The following is a 20,322-nucleotide window of genomic DNA, read 5'->3' on the forward strand; positions in this document are numbered from 1 at the left end:
AGGTGCTAGAAGTTCTAGTTGTTGCATCTAAGTGTAGTCAATGACAAAAAAAATTGTTCTCATGTTGAAAAGGTGCTAGTTCCAGTGTTTTGGCATCTTTGTCTTATTTTAATTACATGTTTAACAATGGTTGCTGTTCAAAATGTGTGCAATAAAATATTATTTTCAGATTTAAAAAAAATAATAGATGTAATTTCCGCCACACCTTTTCATTTCCACCACAACCCATATTTTTGAGGTAAATTTGTATATTATGTATAATTTACATTGATTTGCATTAGATAGGGAAATCATATGGTTGTTATCATAATCTCACAAAAGGTTGGGTGGAAATATCTTATTTTTCATGATAAATAAATGTTTTCAGCTGTCATCAAGGCAAGTTTATACATTCAGGTGTTGTGTTGAATTATTAATATTAGAAAAACCTTAATCACTTAATATTCAAGTTAATGTACAAATGTATAACAAATGTGTTAAATAAATTGTATGATATTTCATTTTCAACTAAAATGGATGTTTAATGATGGCAAATGACATTTGTCTATGGCTGTCCGGGGAAAAAATAAAAATATATATACATTCCTGAATAGTATGATTGCAGCCATTGTCAGATATTGTTTCTAGACAAATCAAAGACAATTATAATACTGGTAAAATTGTGTTTCAATAAGTTTCAATTTCTGAAAGCTTGCAGGGCCGAAGTGCCCGAAGTTGTAGAATCACCCTTATATGACATGAGTAACAATTAGGCGGAAATTAACAAAATAGTTAATAATGCAGTTCTTCTCACTTTACATTTTCACCAACTATAACTGGAAAAGCAGGTCCCAGCAAGACAATGACTCATTCAACATGTTTATGACTGAGATGGGGTCATACTATGGTCATTTTGGGAAAGCTAGGCAACTGGATATTGTCAAGGGTGATACTTGTAGGTGTGGCCTACTTAGGTGAAATGGACTACTTATGTCAGTGCATCTTAGTCTTTCCATCTATTAATGAGACTGCTTTATGGAAAGAGTCACCATGCCCACTCAGCTACTGGTGTTTGGTATGTGAGCATCCCTATCAAACTCTGCACATTTGCTAGAATTTGTTTGTACAATCTCTGGACTTTCTTTCCTTAACATTTGTTTGTTTCATTTGTGCAGTTCTTCTGACTCTACCCTGCTACAACGCTCATGGTAAGTGGAAAGCACTATCATCTCTTGCATCTGTTTGTATGAATGAAATGGGGCAGCTGTTGAGAGGTGTAGGGCTGTGTGGGCTACTACTCTGCCTCTCAGATTGAGGTGTGAACAGTATGTTGGAATGTGGGCTCCTCTTCGTTTACAGTAAGCCACAGCAGAATTCATTGGGAATTATTGCTTTGTGGTTTTTAATTTCAGCGTTTAAGCATTACATTTACATTTTAGTCATTTAGCAGACGCTCTTATCCAGAGCGACTTACAGGAGCAATTAGGGTTAAGTGCCTTGCTCAAGGGCACATTTACGTCATTTAGCAGACGCTCTTGTCCAGAGCGACTCACAAATTGATGCATTCACCCTATAGCCAGTGGGATAACCACTTTACAATTTTTTTTGGGGGGGATGAAAGTATAATTAATTGATTCCTGTTACGGGACCTTTTTATGGGCCTAATCATAGAATTATATATAGAATCCCTAGTATTTATGCGTCCACTAATAGGTGGCGTGTTTCAAGTTTGGGGAAGCTAATGTTCAACATAAAAATGCACCTTTACAATAAGCATTCCATGCGCCATCACATTTGCAGACTTATGTAAGATAGCCTACTATTCCTAATGTGATCAATAGATTGGATCGTCATCATTTAGGCTAATAATATATTATTTCTTTGCATGGGAAGAATTTGGCCTTTTATACACAAATGTATTAAATTCTACTACACTTTATATGACTGGAGACAGATTATTTTTTTTTATATGACAAAAATTACAGGGTAGCCTAATCTGCTGACACTGACAAACAGATCAATAAAAACATTGTTGTCTGATCTATATAATAGGCCTACGAGAAGGGGAGACACAAGTAGAACATGACATCCATCTAACCTGACGTGACCAATTTTAGGAAATGATTGTCCAGAAACAAACTTTCAATTGGCACTGACCCAACCGTGATAAAATATTGGATATGGCCGATGCTCTCCGCTGGTGCTAATATCCTAAGATGGGCTATACTATTCTCTCAATTAAGTTGAGAATTTATAATAGCCATTTGCTTTCCAAACTATGTTTTCCAGGGATTTTATATGGAAATATATGCCTGGCTCGGCCTTTCTACTTTTCGCAACTCATCAATCATCTATTTGGTATTTGCCAAGTGTGCTGCCCAAATTTGCCGGCCCTTCAGACTTTAGGCAATGTGATTTAAAACAATCCACAGTTTCTTTTCTTTTCAGTAAGCTAATGATCCTCTGTGGCCAAATCATGCTTTCTGGTGTAGAATCCTATTTTGAATGCTTTTATTTATTTCTGTATAAACAGGAATAGGCTAATTAATTTACAATATTGCCAATTTAATTCAATTTACTTTAGGGGAAGCTTAGTTGAACCACATCGCATTTTGGAGCGTAGGCTATACCACCTGTTTTCAAGTCCATTCGTACATTTTTCATGCCTTTTCTTTTTTTGTTTGAATTATTATAGGCTCATGTTTTACCGGTACGCTGTACCCCCACTATTTATTTTGCCAGGATGCCTTACCTGAGCGTATCGTCTTACGCCTCATGTCCACCAGATGCATCAAACGCTTTGCCTTCCAGCGGAAGTCATTCATTGTCAATGGAGCAGTCCGCAACGCTATGTTGGGAGTGCCGCACTAGGCTGCGGTGCGTTCTGTGTACCACATGCGTTCAATATTTTGAAGTTGTGCGTGGCTTTACTGATTGGTGGTACAAATGGAAGTACACACACCGACTTCAACTAGCTAGCTTTTAGCTAGTTGAAAAGCGAAGCATGTGTGTCAAGTACGGCAAATGCGGGCTAGATATCCGGCAAAACAAAACGCATATGCATCTGGTGGACATCTGGCATTACTTTTACCTCTGTGCATCGTAACTAACTTCCCTGACATGCCTCCTGAAAAACAAATGTCAAACAGGAATAAGTGGATCATGTTGGTTTAGAATCCCAAACAGAGTTCTGCTTGTATAGGGATATGTTTTTTATATTTTTTTATTTAACCAGGTAAGCCAGTTGAGAACAAGTTCTTATTTACAACTGCGACCTGGCCAAGATAAAGCAAAGCAGTGCGATTAAAAACAACAACACAGAGTTACATATGGGGTAAAACAAAACATAAAGTCAAAAATACCACAGAAAATATATACAGTGGGGGAAAAAAGTATTTAGTCAGCCACCAATTGTGCAAGTTCTCCCACTTAAAAAGATGAGAGAGGCCTGTAATTTTCATCATAGGTACACGTCAACTATGACAGACAAAATGAGATTTTTTTTCTCCAGAAAATCACATTGTAGGATTTTTTATGAATTTATTTGCAAATTATGGTGGAAAATAAGTATTTGGTCAATAACAAAAGTTTCTCAATACTTTGTTATATACCCTTTGTTGGCAATGACACAGGTCAAACGTTTTCTGTAAGTCTTCACAAGGTTTTCACACACTGTTGCTGGTATTTTGGCCCATTCCTCCATGCAGATCTCCTCTAGATCAGTGATGTTTTGGGACTGTCGCTGGGCAACACAGACTTTCAACTCCCTCCAAATACGTTCTATGGGGTTGAGATCTGGAGACTGGCTAGGCCACTCCAGGACCTTGAAATACTTCTTACGAAGCCACTCCTTCGTTGCCCGGGCGGTGTGTTTGGGATCATTGTCATGCTGAAAGACCCAGCCACGTTTCATCTTCAATGACCTTGCTGATGGAAGGAGGTTTTCACTCAAAATCTCACGATACATGGCCCCATTCATTCTTTCCTTTACACGGATCAGTCGTCCTGGTCCCTTTGCAGAAAAACAGCCCCAAAGCATGATGTTTCCACCCCCATGCTTCACAGTAGGTATGGTGTTCTTTGGATGCAACTCAGCATTCTTTGTCCTCCAAACACGACGAGTTGAGTTTTTACCAAAAGGTTCTATTTTGGTTTCATCTGACCATATGACATTCTCCCAATCCTCTTCTGGATCATCCAAATGCACTCTAGCAAACTTCAGACGGGCCTGGACATGTACTGGCTTAAGCAGGGGGACACGTCTGGCACTGCAGGATTTGAGTCCCTGGCGGCGTAGTGTGTTACTGATGGTAGGCTTTGTTACTTTGGTCCCAGCTCTCTGCAGGTCATTCTCTAGGTCCCCCCGTGTGGTTCTCGGATATTTGCTCACCGTTCTTGTGATCATTTTGACCCCACGGGGTGAGATCTTGCGTGGAGCCCCAGATCGAGGGAGATTATCAGTGGTCTTGTATGTCTTCCATTTCCTAATAATTGCTCCCACAGTTGATTTCTTCAAACCAAGCTGCTTACCTATTGCAGATTCAGTCTTCCCAGCCTGGTGCAGGTCTACAATTTTGTTTCTGGTGTCCTTTGACAGCTCTTTGGTCTTGGCCATAGTGGAGTTTGGAGTGTGACTGTTTGAGGTTGTGGACAGGTGTCTTTTATACTGATAACAAGTTCAAACAGGTGCCATTAATACAGGTAACGAGTGGAGGACAGAGGAGCCTCTTAAAGAAGAAGTTACAGGTCTGTGAGAGCCAGAAATCTTGCTTGTTTGTAAGTGACCAAATACTTATTTTCCACCATAATTTGCAAATAAATTCATTAAAAATCCTACAATGTGATTTTCTGGATTTTTTTTCCTCATTCTGTCTGTCATAGTTGACGTGTACCTATGATGAAAATTACAGGCCTCTCTCATCTTTTTAAGTGGGAGAACTTGCACAATTGGTGGCTGACTAAATACTTTTTTCCCCCACTGTATACAGTGTGTGCAAATGTAGCAAGTTATGGAGGTAAGGCAATAAATAGACCATAGTGCAAAATAATTACAATTAGTATTAACACTGGAATGATAGATGTGCAAGAGATGATGTGCAAATGGAGATACTGGGGTGCAAATGAGCAAAATAAATAACAATATGGGGATGAGGTAGTTGGGTGGGCTAATTTCAGAAGGGCTGTGTACAGGTGCAGTGATCGGTAAGGTGCTCTGACAACTGATGCTTAAAGTTAGTGAGGGAGATATGAGTCTCCAGCTTCAGAGATTTTGCAGTTCGTTCCAGTCATTGGCAGCAGAGAACTGGAAGGAATGGTGGCCAAAGGAGGTGTTGGCTTTGGCGATGACCAGTGAGATATACCTGCTGGAGTGCTTACTACGGGTGGGTGTTGCTATGGTGACCAATGAGCTAAGATAAGGCGGCGATTTGCCTAGCAGTGATTTATAGATGGCCTGGAGGCAGTGGGTTTGGCGACGAATATGTAGTGAGGACCAGCCAACAAGAGCGTACAGGTCACAGTGGTGGGTAGTATATGGGGCTTTGGTGACAAAACGGATGGCACTGTGATAGACTACAACCAATTTGCTGAGTAGAGTGTTGGAGGCTATTTCGCCGAAGTCAAGGATCGGTAGGATAGTCAGTTTTACGAGGGCATGTTTGGCAGCATGAGTGAAGGAGGCTTGTTTGCGAAATAGGAAGCCGATTCTAGATTTTGGATTGGAGATGCTTAATGTGAGTCTGGAAGGAGAGTTTACAGTCTAACCAGACACCTAGGTATTTGTAGTTGTCCAGATACTCTAGTTCAGACCCGTCGAGAGTAGTGATTCTAGTCGGGTGGGCGGGTGCCAGCAGCGTTCGATTGAAGAGCATGCATTTTGTTTTACTAGTGTTTAAGAGCAGTTGGAGGCTACGGAAGGAGTGTTGTATGGCATTGAAGCTCGTTTGGAGGTTTGTTAACACAGTGTCCAATGAAGGGACAGATGTATACAAAATGGTGTCGTCTGCATAGAGGTGGATCTGAGAGTCACCAGCAGCAATAGCGACATCATTGATATACACGGAGAAAAGAGTCGCCCCAAGAATTGAACCCTGTGGCACCCCCATAGAGACTGCGATAGGTCCAGAAAACAGGCCCTCCGATTTGACACATTGAACTCTATCTGAGAAGTAGTTGGTGAACCAGGCGAGGCAGTCATTTGAGAAACCAAGGCTATTTAGTCTGCCAATAAGAATGCGGTGGTTGACAGAGTCGAAAGCCTTGGCCAGGTCGATGAAGACGGCTGCACAGTACTGTCTATTATCGATCGCGGTTATAATATCGTTTAGGACCTTGAGCGTGGCTGAGGTGCACCCATGACCAGCTCGGAAACCGGATTGCATAGCAGAGAAGGTACGGTGGGATTCGAAATGGTCGGTGATCTGTTTGTTAACTTGGCTTTCAAAAACTTTTCGAAAGGCAGGGCAGGATGGATATAGGTCTGTAACAGTTTGGATCTAGAGTGGCACCCCCTTTGAAGAGGGGGATGACCGCGGCAGCTTTCCAATCTCTGGGGATCTCAGACGTTACGAAAGAGAGGTTGAACAGGCTAGTAATAGGGGTTGCGACAATTTCGGCGGCTAATTTTAGAAAGAAAGGGATTGTCTAGCCCAGATGATTTGTAGGGGTCCAGATTTTGCAGCTCTTTCAGAACATCAGCTGTCTGAATTTGTGTGAAGGAGAAGCGGTGGGGGCATGGGCAAGTTGCAGCGGAGGGTGCAGAGCTGGTGGAAAGCATGGCCAGCCGTAGCAAAATGCTTGTTGAAATTCTCGATTATTGTAGATTTATCGGTGGTGATAGTGTTTCCTAGCCTCAGTGCAGTGGGCAGCTGGGAGGAGGTGCTCTTATTCTCCATGGACTTTACAGTCCATGTGCAATCTATACTGAACAAAAATATAAACGCAACATGTGATGTGTTGGTCCTGTGTTTCATGAGCTGAAATAAAAGATCCCAGGAGTGTTCCATACACACAAAAAGCTTATTTCTCTCAAATTCTGTCAACAAATTTGTTTACATCCCTGTTAGTGAGCATTTCTCCTTTGCCAAGATAATCCATCCACCTGACAGGTGTGGCGTATAAATTAGCTGATTAAACAGCATGATCATTACACAGGTGCACCTTGTGCTGGGGACGATAAAAGGACATTCTAAATAGTGCAGTTTAGTCACACAACACAATGCCACAGATGTCTCAAGTTTTGAGGGAGCGTGCATTTGGCATGCTGACAGCGGGAATGTCCACCAGAGCTGTTGCCAGATAATTTTATGTTAATTTCACTATCATAAGCCGCCTCAAATGTTGTTTTAAAGAATTTGGCAGTACGTCCAACCGGCCTCACAACCGCAGACCACGTGTAACCACGCCAGCCCAGGACCTCCACATCCGGCTTCTTCACCTGTGGGATCATTTGAAAAGCCAGCCAGACAGCTGATGAAACTGTGGGTTTGCACAACCAAATAATTTCTGCACTAACTGTCAGAAACCGTCTCAGGGAAGCTCATCTACGTGCTCGTCATCCTCACCAAAGTCTTGACTGGACTACAGTTTGGCGTCATCACCGACTTCAATGGGCAAATGCTCACCTTCAATGGCCACTGGCACGCTGTAGAAGTGTGCTCTTCATGGATGAATCCCGGTTTCAACAGTACAGGGCAGATGGCAGACGGCGTGTATGGCATCATGTGGGCGAGTGGTTTGCTGATATCAGCATTGTGAACAGAGTGCCCCATGGTGGTGGGGTTATGGTATGGGCAGGCATAAGCTACGAACACTGTTGCATTTTATCGATGGCAATTTGAATGCACAGAGATACCGTGACGAGATCCTGAGGCCCATTGTCGTGCCATTCATCCGCTGCCATCACCTAATGTTTCAGCATGATAATTCACGGCCCCATGTCGCAAGGATCTGTACACAATTCCTGGAAGCTGAAAATGTCCCAGTTCTTCCCTGGCCTGCATACTCGCCTGACATGTCACCCATTGAGCATGTTTGGGATGCTCTGGATCGACGTGTACAACAGCGTGTTCAAGTTCCCGCCATTGAAGAGGAGTGGGAAAACATTCCACGGTCCACAATCAACAGCCTGATCAATTCTATGCAAAGGAGATGTGTTGCGCTGCATGAGGCAAATGGTGGTCACACCAGATACTGACTGGTTTTCTGATCCACGCCCTTACCTTTTTTTAAGGTATGACCAACAGATGCATATCTGTATTCCCAGTCATGTGAAATCCATAGATTAGGGTCAAATGCATTTATTTCAATTGACTGATTTCCTTAAATGAACTGTAACTTAGTAAAACCTTTGAAATTGTTGCATGTTGCGTTTATGTTTTTGTTTTTGTTCAGTGTAGATTAATAATAATAATAATAATAATAATAACCTTTATTTAACCAGGAAGGGCTCATTGAGATTTAAAATCTATTTTTCAAGAGCGTCCTGGCCAAGATAGGCAGCACCAAGTCATTACAAAAAATTACAGACAGACAACATGAAAAACTACAAGTAATCTAGTAAAAACCATTAATGAATTCACAAGAGTATAACAATATCAAAAACAGCAAATTAAAAACATTGACAGGTCAGGGAATCAGCCTCAAAATCCTTCATCAGAGATTTAAAAACACCAATCGGGACAAGTTCTTCCAGTTTAAAATTATTTTGTAAGGTGTTCCAAGACGATGGCGCAGAGTACATAAAAGACCTTTTACCAAATTCAGTTCGGACATTTGGAACAGTTAGCAGGATAAAGTCCAGTGAACGAAGAGAGTACCCACCACATTTCTGAACAATAAAAATGCCCAAATAAAAAGGTAGTAAACCCGAAATGGCTTTGTAAATAAAAGTATACCAGTGACTGAGCCTACGAGTGACTAGAGAAGGCCAGCCAACCCTGGTATACAAAGTACAGTGGTCCGTAAGGGTTTTGCAGTTTAAAATAAATCTCAAAGTACCATGGTAAAGAGTGTCAATTGATCTCAAACACTGAGCGGAAGCATTCATATATAAAATATCCCCATAGCCTAGTAAAGGCATAAATGTAGCTGATACTAGCCTCCTTCTGGCTTCAAAAGAAAAACAGGCCTTATTCCTAAAATAAAATCCCAATTTCAGCTTCAATTTTTTTGTAAGTTGTTGAATATGCAATTTAAAAGAGAGGCCGTCATCAATTAGAATTCCAAGATATTTATATGAGGTTACAACCTCAATCTCCTTGCCCTGACAGGTAGTAACAGGTGAAAGGTTCAGAGGTCTATTTCTTGCATTAGAAAACACCATTAGTTTAGTTTTGTCAGTATTGAGGATAAGCTTCAATTGACACAAGGTATGTTGAACAGTATAAAAAGCAGTTTGCGAGTTCTGGAAAGCTTTTGTAAGAGATGAGGCACAACAGTAAATAACAGTATCATCAGCATAAAAATGAAGTTGTGCATTTTGGACATTTTTGTCTAAATCATTAATATAAATAGTGAATAAGAGAGGACCAAGTACAGAGCCCTGGGGCACACCATTCAGGACAGACAATTTAACAGACATAAGCCCATCAAATTGAGTGCACTGAGTTCTATCAGACAGATAGTTAGCAAACCATGCAACTGCATGCTCCGAAAGACCTACACTCAACAATCTCTGCCTTAGTATAGCATGATCAACTGTATCAAAAGCCTTAGAGAGATCAATAAAAAGTGAGACACAGTGCTGTTTTTTGTCAAGGGCTTCAGTGATATCATTTAAAACCTTCATGGCTGCTGTAATTGTGCTATGCTTCTTCCTGAAGCCCGATTGATACATTGATAAAATAGAGTTAGTAAATAAAAACTCTTTTAGCTGTTCACTTACAAGGGTTTCAAGTATTTTCACCAGGGGTGACAGCTTTGAGATTGGCCTATAATTATTTAAAAGAGTTGGATCTCCCCCTTTTAAAAGTGGTAGGACAAATGCTGATTTCCAGATCTTTGGAATTTCATTACATTCCAGGGTTAGATTGAACAGATATGTAAGTGGTTCAGCTATGAAATCAGCTGCCAGATTTAAAAAGCAGGGATCCAAAAGATCAGGACCTGCAGGCTTTCTTTGATCTAAGGATTTCAGGGCTTTATGTACCACCTGCACTGAGAATGGCAGAAAACTAAAAGTTTGACCAGCTCTCACTGGTTCATCCACACAGGGTTGTACAGAGACAGAGGACACTGGTTCATCCACACAGGGTTGTACAGAGACAGGACACTGAATCAAACAGCCTACCAGATGATACAAAGTGCTCATTGAAACAATTCAGCATTTCAGTTTTGTCATATATAGCAACAGAGTCCTTCAAAACACATGACGGTAATTCATTAACATTACTGTTACCAGACATAGACTTAATAGCATTCCAAAACTTTCTAGGGTCATTCAGGTTATCAGTGGTAACAGACATAAAATATTCAGACTTGGCCTTCCTGAGAAGAAAAGAACACTTGTTTCTTAACTGCCTAAAAATAAGCCAATCAGCATCAGAACAAGATTTCCTTGCTTTAGCCCAGGCTAGATTACGGTCGTGAATAATACAAGACAGCTCAGAAGAAAACCATGGATTATCCCGCCCTTTAACCCTGAACCTGCGGAATGGTGCATGTTTGTTTACTATTTGGAAAAAACCATCATGAAAGAATATCCAGGCAGTTTCCACATCAGGGATAAGCTCAATCTTGCTCCAGTCAAAATAAAACAAATCATGAAAGAAAGCCTGCTCATTAAAACACTTCAAATTTCTCTTACGAATAAAACGTGGATTTGTCTTTGGAACCTTAGTATTTCTAACAGCAACAACAGCACAATGGTCACTTAAATCATTACAAAAACACCAACCGCAGAATATTTATGTGGAACATTTGTCAATATCAAATCAATCAGGGTAGATTTATCAGGGCATTTAAGATTTGGGCGAGTGGGTGAATTAATCAACTGGGTAAGATTCATAGAATTACAAAACATTTTTAAATCATCAGACACCGGCTTTAACCAACACCAGTTGAGATCACCAATCAAGATCATTTCACTGTAAAGAAGTTTAGACATAAGGTGCGTCAAAGAAGAAAATGCATCACCAAGAGCAGAGGGGGTCTATAACAGCCAATCACAGTTATAGAGAGGCCCTTTGAAACCTCAATATTCAAAGCAAGAAATTCCAACTGTTTACAAATAGTTTCAGACTTTGCCACACTTACATGGAATTTAGATTTTACATATATAGCCACACCCCCACCTTTCTTAACCCGATCTGCACGATAAACATTGTAACCACTTATACAAATATCCTTATCAAAAATAGACTTGCTGAGCCAGGTTTCAGAAAACACAATTACATCAGCATCAGTTGATTTAGCCCAAATCCTAACCCCATCAATTTTTGACAACAGGCTGCGTACATTTAAATGAAAAATACCAAAACCAGATCTTGATTTAAAATCAGAGGGGGTTTGGAGACATTGCATATCAGGGCCAGGGTTAGGTTGCACGTCACCTGATATCAACAACAGAAGAATAACTAGGCACCTCTGTTTAATAACCTTGCACGGCTTCTCTTTTTTAAGAGACCTACTGCAAGCGAATTCTACAAGTGAGTTTCCAGACAATACAAAACAGTCATTTAAAACCATTAGACTTTGGTAGTGACACAAATTCGTACTGTTCACATCATGCCACAAATGCATCGGCACTTGGTCGAGTGGACCGAGTGAAAAAGAGCGAGTTCCTGCAGACAAAATGTCTAATGGACGCGAGAGTACATTGTCAGATGTACTCACCCTGCGACAATGTTCGTTTTCTCCAGAGTTCAGTAAAGTCAGTGCACAAAGCAATACCACGTAAATTGTCATTTTCTCTGACCAAAAAACAAGAGGCCAACGAAGGTAAGTGGAGAGAGGGACAGCGTGTATGTGAGTCAATGTGAGTGTTTGCGCGTGTGAGTAGATTGGGTGTTGAGGGCGATAGAGAGAACGGGTTGAGCTGCCACTGACAGCCAGGCGAAGAGCAAGGAGCAGCTCGGACAAGACACTCCGCGGACTAACGAGGAACTCAGGCCAGCCAGAGATAGGGTTACTTTGGTAAACTTCAAGTAATGAAGTTCCGAGTTGAGAGGACCCGTGATCTTTACACCAGCAAAAATAAAATAGTTTGCACTACGCAACAACGAAGTTACGCAACCATAAATAAATAGATTATTAGTAGGTTAAAATGTACTAGTCACAAACAAACGACTTGACAAACGACTTGACATGCTGCCATCTTGGACGAGAGAGAGAGAGATTAGTCAGTGAAATTAGTTGTCATCATTACTCTAAACAGTATAACCTTCTAGGGCATATTACTGGCTGTGTGGTTTATAGAGCTATGGGGATATTAAGCCTGATTTTAAGGTTTTTTAATTCAAATTACTTCTATGGAGCTGCAGAGAACTTTAGGGAGTGCTAACTGGAGCCATAAATACCGTTGCTTCCTGACAATACCTTATTCATTTTTTCAGGCATTTTATCATAGAATTATCTTTATGTGTTTTGTGCTAATCAACTTCTGTCAATGTATCGGCAGTTGTAAAATGTGATTTTAAAACAATGTATTAATTGCTTTACTTTTTTTTTTTTTTTTTTTACTGTAAAGCAATTTTACAGTTCCAATATTTTCTTAGTGAGCGTTTTGCAAATATCATACTTAGATTAATAGCATTCATCATGACCTGAGATACAGCTTTTCACAGAATACGTAGGCAGGACTTTTTTCTTGATGTGGGGATGTTCCATGTTTCACAGGGCAGGTCAATCGTTTTGGAATTCCAGTCTCTGCCCATGCTGGGAAGTTCTACGGCAGGTGAGTATAGCAAGTACCCTTATTATCTGTGCTCTGGGTAGAAGCTACCCTTGGGCCCAGATCTTTAGTGGGGATACTGACCTTAGATCAGTGTTTAGGGGCAAATTCATCCTACTACCTTTCTTTAATTAAGATGTTTCGTCATGATGTGACTCTGTATATGTGAGCATTGTGACTCCACTCTATGTCTATGTCTAGTATATGTGCTGCACACAAACTCAGCAAAAAAAGAAACGTCCTTTTTTCAGGACCCTGTCTTTCAAAGATAATTCGTAAAAATCCAAATAACTTCACAGATCTTCATTGTAAAGGGTTTAAAAACTGTTTCCCATGCTTGTTCAATGAACCATAAACAATTAATGAACATGCATCTGTGGAATGGTCGTTAAGACATTAACAGCTTACAGACGGTAGGCAATTAAGGTCACAGTTATGAAAACTTAAGACACTAAAGAGGACTTTCTACTGACTCTGAAAAACACCAAAAGAAAAATGCCCAGGGTCCCTGCTAATCTGTGTGAACGTGCCTTAGGCATGCTGCAAGGAGGCATGAGGACTGCAGATGTGGCCAGGGCAATAAATTGCAATGTCCGTACTTTGAGACACCGAAGACAGCGCTACAGGGTGACAGGACGGACAGCTGATCGTCCTCGCAGTGGCAGACCACGTGTAACAACACCTGCACAGGATCGGTACATCCGAACATCACACCTGTGTGACAGGTACAGGATGGCAACAACAACTGCTCGAGTTACACCAGGAACGCACATCAGTGCTCAGACTGTCCGCAATATGCTGAGAGAGACTGGACTGAGGGCTTGTAGGCCTGTTGTAAGGCAGGTCCTCACCAGACATCACCGGCAACAACGTCGCCTATGGGCACAAACCCACCATCGCTGGACCAGACAGGACTGGCAAAAAGTGCTCTTCACTGACGAGTCGCGGTTTTGTCTCACCAGGGGTGATGGTCGGATTCGCATTTATAGTCGAAGGAATGAGCGTTACACCGAGGCCTGTACTCTGGAGCGGGATCGATTTGGAGGTGGAGGGTCCGTCATGGTCTGTGGCGGTGTATCACAGCATCATCGGACTGAGCTTGTTGTCATTACAGGCAATCTCAACGCTGTGCGTTACAGGGAAGACATCCTCCTCCCTCATGTGGTACCCTTCCTGCAGGCTCATCCTGACATGACCCTCCAGCATGACAATGCCACCAGCCATACCGCTCGTTCTGTGCGTGATTTCCTGCAAGACAGGAATGTCAGTGTTCTGCCATGGCCAGCGAAGAGCCCGGATCTCAATCCCATTGAGCACGTCTGGGACCTGTTGGATCGGAAGGTGAGGGCTAGGGCCATTCCCCCCAGAAATGTCCGGGAACTTGCAGGTGCCTTGGTGGAAGAGTGGGGTAACATCTCACAGCAAGAACTGGCAAATCTGGTGCAGTCCTTGAGGAGGAGATGCACTGCAGTACTTAATGCAGCTGGTGGCCACACCAGATACTGACTGTAACTTTTGATTTTGACCCCCCCCCACATGTCTGTGGAACTTGTTCAGTTTATATCTCAGTTGTTGAATCTTGTTATGTTCATACAAATATTTACACATGTTAAGTTTGCTGAAAATAAACGCAGTTGACAGTGAGAGGACATTTCTTTTTTTTGCTGAGTTTAGATATAGAAAATGCCCTCTAGACATGAAGATGAGCCTCTGCCTTTCAGGTCTCCCAGAGGTCACCTCTGCAGCGGGCTGAATTATGGCATTCTAGATTACACTTGCTGTGAAAAAGTACTGCATAAAGGGGCGGGGCTGTCCTGCTGTGGAAACAGGGCCTTCAACCTCACCCAGGCTTCCTGTTGTGAAGGTGAGATAGACAGAGTCATGTCTCCTAGCAGTATCCCACTGCATCTATTCACTTAAACCTGGTAACTGTGAAAACATTTATTTTTTCAGCATCTCCCAAGTTTGAATTTATATTTTGTGTGTGTGTGTTTATCTGTGATTCAACCGATGCAGGTAGGCTGACTCTGAATGTAAGCCAGCTGGTGTCAGATTGCTGTGGGTGTAGGGCCTATGACCCACTCAACCAGCTGTGCTGTGACTCACAGATCCTAACCAGGACCCAACCCCATTCTAAGTGTTGTGGAAAAGGTCAGTGAAATCAGATCTATTGACTTCTTTAGTGTCATCATTGATGTAGTAGTTTGTGTTATTCTTCCCAAAGGCATAAAAAGAGGTGGTGTCATAGTGTGCATCTTAAACTGTCGTTCCCATTGAGGTCTGTCTACCCCGAAAGCTGTTTGGGAGATATTTCCCAATTCTCTCATGCTGAGTCATTGTGACAACCTAATTTCCCACCTGCACCCAGAGTTCGCACAAGGTGCTTCAGGTGCAACAAGTACTTGAATTTGGCACTCTGAAATACTGGAGTACCTTGAAAATCAGACGTTTTCTCAAGTTAGTACTTGAAAAGTCATTGACTTAAAATGAGAGAAGAACAGAAAATGATCAAATATGTTAATATATAAAATATTAGGAAAATGTATTGGTCTTGCAAATTAATTTCCAGGCAGACAAGAACATTTTATTTCCTCACGTGTCTGGTTGCCAGGCGAGCTTGCTCATTCCACACACACTGGCACTTAGTCAGAATTGACTGACTAAGTGCCGCCAAACGTCACATCAATAGCTAAAATGCCGGGCAACTGTAGATTTAATCATGCTTGGCAAGATATTGATGTTTATGAATGGGTTTTGCCAGACCCAACCAGGGATGTAGTGGAGGGTAAACATCGTTACGTTTACGCACCTTTTTATTTGTGACATAGCACCATTTTATTTTGTTAATTATTGTTTACCCACTTATTGCATTCCCAGCGTTGATCAACGCTCAAAAGGCTTCTTGATCTGAGTTCTAATCGCGCCTACCTCTGCTAATCATGATTCACGTATGCTCATATGTTCGCCTACTCCCCCGGATTTTCCTTGTTAGCAGCGCATTCATTCACCACTCTGTCCAACGTCAAACTCCGCCCCCGACATAGGAGGATAGGTGACACGAACCAGTGTTGCCAATTTAGCGACTTTGTCGCTCTATTTAGCGAGTTTTCAGACCCCTCTAGCGACAATTTTTTTTAAAAAGCGACTAGCGACAAATCTAGCGACTTTTTCTGGTGTTATTGAAGACTCTGACGTGAAAGCACGTATCGTTCTTACTCTTCTCAACGAGCAGCAGGTGCTTTGTTACCCCCGTCCCAAAGCACTCACAGGCGGACCAGTCCTCGCGCAGCATTCCCTCCCAGCTGCAGTCAGAGGAGGAGATGTTCACCCCTCCGTGTCCAGACTGAAAATAAATCGCGCATGCGGGAAGCCGCCGCTGGCTGATCCCGCCCTGGCTTACATTCAGGGCGGGATGTAAATGTAGGGTGTGTTATTCCTCTCTCCTACAGCGTCCATCACAATTACATGCAAATTAGGTGATGACGTCATTTAGCGACTTCTAGCGACTTTTAGGACAGCCAATAGCTACTTTCCTTACTGAGGAGTTGGCAACACTGACAGGAACTACCTCAGTTCAGATCTACAGTGGCAAGTGGCAGAGAGACGACGCTAATCCCTCGACTCCTGTCATGTCAACATACATCCCCCAAACAAAAATCCCCTGACTCTCAGAGAATGAGTGTACAACTGGTAAATAGTTGCTGATATTTAAGTCAGATATCTAGCTAGCTAGGTAGCTCAAGGGCTCTGGCTATTAGCCAGGTAGCTAGCTATAACTAGCTGGCTAGAAGGATGAAGTTAGAAGCTAACGTTGAACCGTGCCTGACCTCAGCAGGAGCAGTTGACTAGCTAGACTTAGCTAGCTATAATCAAAGACAACATTTCAGAGTCAACTAAGGGCCTTTTACACTGTCAGAATTCACTTTCATGTCATTATGTGTTGGGACAGCCTGTGGGGCAAACATTTTGCTAAATATAAAGACAATTTCAACACAAGACCATTTTATATTATTGTCATGTACACTGAACAAAAATATAAAAGCATCATGCAATTTCAAAGATTTTACTCAGTTACAGTTCATATAAGGAAATCAATCAACATCATCAGTACTGACTTAGCACTCGTGTGTAGTAAATAAGTAGTGTAACACGTGTTATTGAGTAGAACTTAAGGTAGTGATGAATAGTAAGTTAGTTTTTTTTTTTCATGAGGTTGTGGCGATATACTGTCATCAAACAATTGCATAATAGGAACTATTACAAATTGATGGTCCTTGAAAATAAATATTAGTGCTTGAAAAAGTACTTGAAGGTCCTTGAATTTGACTTACCACTGTCTGTACGAACCCTGTGCACCTCACGGCTTCTATGCTCACTTACTCCCCTTCACAATGTCAAGCTTGTAACACTTGAGCACTTGAAAGCACTTGAGTGCTTTAAACAGTAAATCTGATCAATTGTTATTACCTGTCCCACAGACCTTTACGATGAAGACCACCAGCTTTGCTGTGGAAATGTCCATGAAGGAAGGAAGGTCCTGACCAAAATGTCCAGTCACCACCGGTGCTGTGGAGACAACCAGTTTGATCAGCAAAGCCAATGCTGCTGCTTAGATTCTGAACCACTATCCCCACAGCCTCTCAATGCAAGCTGCTGTGCGTCATCAGGGTTTAATGTTAGTAAAAGGCAACCTACTAGTTTTGTGTGGTTGTAATGAAACTTCACATTATGATAGTTTGTCATTTTTGTGTGTATTTTGTTCTTTCTTTTTTTCAGCACAGGAGAATTTCTCAGAGTTCTACAAACTGGTAAGGTTGCTTTTGGCCTTCAACCATATACTGAACTTCATAATGTCTCACTTTCTTTATTCAATGTTCAAGTCAACCATTTCATTAACAGTCAGGTTTTAAAATAATAATTTTGATATCCTATGGCTAAAAGCCACAATGGGGGTGGCATCCGTTTTTTTAATGATGACTATCAGATATTGCTTTATTTTCCTTGTGGGTGTCACTATTCCGTCGTGGATGTGGTGGAGGAGTCAAGCGCAGGAAACAGAGGTTTAGTCCAACAAGACTTTTAATAGTCTCAAAAACAAGAGAACAAACCCCGACCTCGAAAACACGAAGTGGCGAGGGAAAATTACGCACACACGTAAAACACTAAACATGGAAAAATGACACGGAAAACAAACACGTATCATAGACACAGTGGCAACAGAATAACAACACACAAATACCCTAGATCACAACACGGAACTTATAAGACACGTAATCACCTCCCAAACAGACACAGGTGTGACAGACAGACAAAAGCAATCAAACTCAGAAACATAGAGCGGTGGCAGCTAGTACTCCGGGGACGGCGAACGCCGAAGCCTGCCCGAACCAGGAGGAGGAGCAGCCTCGGCCGAAACCGTGACAGTACCCCCCCCTTGACGCGCCGTATCCAGCCGCGCGCCGACCCCGGCCTCGGGGACGGCCAGGAGGACGCGGACCCGGGCGCGTGGGATGCCCATGGTGAAACTCAGTCAGGAGGGATGGATCGAGTATGTCCCTCCTGGGCACCCAGCACCGTTCCTCCGGACCGTACCCCTCCCACTCCACGAGATACTGGAGACCACTCCTCCGGCGCCTCGAGTCCAAGATGGTCCGGACCCTGTACGCCGGGACCCCCTCGATGTCCAAAGGGGGCGGAGGGGTCTCTCCTATCTCATCTTCTTGGAGTGGGCCAGCTACCACCGGCCTGAGAAGAGACACATGGAACGAGGGGTTAATATTTTTATACTCAATTGGCAGTTGTAACCTGTAACACACATCGTTCAATCTTCTCAGGACTTTGAAGGGCCCCACAAACCGCCGACCCAGCTTCCGGCAGGGCAGGCGGAGGGGCAGGTTTCGAGTCGAGAGCCAGACTCGATCTCCCGGTGCGTACACCGGTCCCTCACTGCGGTGGCGATCGGCGCTCGCCTTTTGTTGACGGATGGCACGCTGCAGATGGACATGGGCAGCGTCCCACGTCTCTTCCGAGCGCCGAATCCACTCGTCCACCGCAGGGGCCTCGATCTGGCTCTCGTGCCACGGTGCCAGGACCGGCTGATAACCTAAAACACACTGGAAAGGTGTTAAGTTGGTGGAGGAGTGGCGGAGAGAGTTCTGGGCCATCTCTGCCCAGGGGATGAACCTTGACCACTCCTCCGGCCGGTCCCGGCAATAGGACCTCAAAAACCTACCCACATCCTGGTTGACACGTTCCACCTGCCCATTACTCTCTGGGTGGTACCCCGAGGTAAGGCTTACCGAGACCCCCAACCGTTCCATGAACGCTCCCCAAACTCTGGAAGTGAACTGGGGACCTCGGTCAGACACAATATCCTCGGGGACCCCATAGTGCCGGAACACATGGGTAAAGAGGGCCTCAGCGGTTTGTAGGGCAGTAGGGAGACCCGGCATGGGAAGGAGACGACAGGCCTTGGAAAACCGATCCACAACGACCAATATGGTGGTATTCCCCTGGGAGGGGGGTAGGTCAGTTACGAAATCCACCGATAGGTGGGACCATGGTCGTTGTGGAACGGGCAGGGGATGTAGCTTACCCCTGGGCAAATGTCTAGGCGCCTTACACTGGGCACACACCGAGCAGGAGGAGACATAAACCCTCACATCCCTAGCTAACGTTGGCCACCAGTATTTCATGCTAAGACAGTGCACGGTCCGGCCAATACCTGGATGTCCAGAGGAGGGTGATGTATGAGCCCAATAAATAAGACGATCACGGACCTCGAGCGGAACGTACGTCCGCCCCACAGGACACTCGGGGAAGTAGGGTCGGTACGCAGTGCCCGCTCGATTTCCGTATCGACCTCCCATACTACCGGAGCCACCAAACAAGATTCCGGCAATATGGAAGTAGGCTCGTTGGACCTCTCCTCCGTGTCATACCGCCGGGACAGGGCGTCTGCCTTACCATTCTGGGACCCTGGGATGTATGTGATCTTAAAAACAAACCGGGTTAGGAACATATTCCACCTAGCCTGACGAGGGTTCAATCTCCTAGCTGCCCGGATGTACTCCAGGTTACGGTGATCAGTCAGAATGAGGAAAGGGTGTTGAGCCCCCTCAAGCCAATGCCTCCACACCTTTAGGGCTTGGACTACGGCTAACAGCTCCCTGTCCCCAACATCATAGTTGCGCTCCGCCGAGCTGAGCTTCTTCGAGTAGAAAGCACAGGGGCGGAGTTTAGGTGGCGCGCCCGGACCGTTGTGACAGGACTGCCCCAATACCGGTCTCGGACGCGTCTACCTCAACCTGGAATGGTAAAGAGGGATCCGGATGCGCCAGCACCGGAGCCGAGGTGAACAGGTTCTTAAGTTTGACAAATGCCCTGTCCGCCTCAGCCGACCACCGCAAACGAACCGGACCCCCCTTTAGCAGGGACGTAATGGGAGCTGCAAC

The 20,322-nt window shown here is 43.4% G+C and overlaps 1 protein-coding gene across 1 annotated transcript in view; it reads left to right on the forward strand.

Annotated features, from left to right (window-relative positions):
* Positions 1-1,016: 1,016 nt before the first annotated feature.
* Positions 1,017-20,322, forward strand: part of LOC121556871 — a 38,393-nt gene continuing 19,087 nt past the window's right edge. Inside the window, exons 1-7 of the mRNA XM_041870768.2 lie at positions 1,017-1,054; positions 1,155-1,187; positions 12,814-12,871; positions 14,590-14,732; positions 14,885-15,019; positions 17,347-17,543; positions 17,645-17,676. Coding sequence (XP_041726702.1) covers positions 1,030-1,054; positions 1,155-1,187; positions 12,814-12,871; positions 14,590-14,732; positions 14,885-15,019; positions 17,347-17,543; positions 17,645-17,676 — 623 coding nt within the window. The 5' untranslated portion in view covers positions 1,017-1,029. The remainder of the gene's footprint in view (positions 1,055-1,154; positions 1,188-12,813; positions 12,872-14,589; positions 14,733-14,884; positions 15,020-17,346; positions 17,544-17,644; positions 17,677-20,322) is intronic.

This window comes from Coregonus clupeaformis, chromosome 5 (assembly GCF_020615455.1).
Source record: "Coregonus clupeaformis isolate EN_2021a chromosome 5, ASM2061545v1, whole genome shotgun sequence".
NCBI classification, from domain to species: domain Eukaryota; kingdom Metazoa; phylum Chordata; class Actinopteri; order Salmoniformes; family Salmonidae; genus Coregonus; species Coregonus clupeaformis.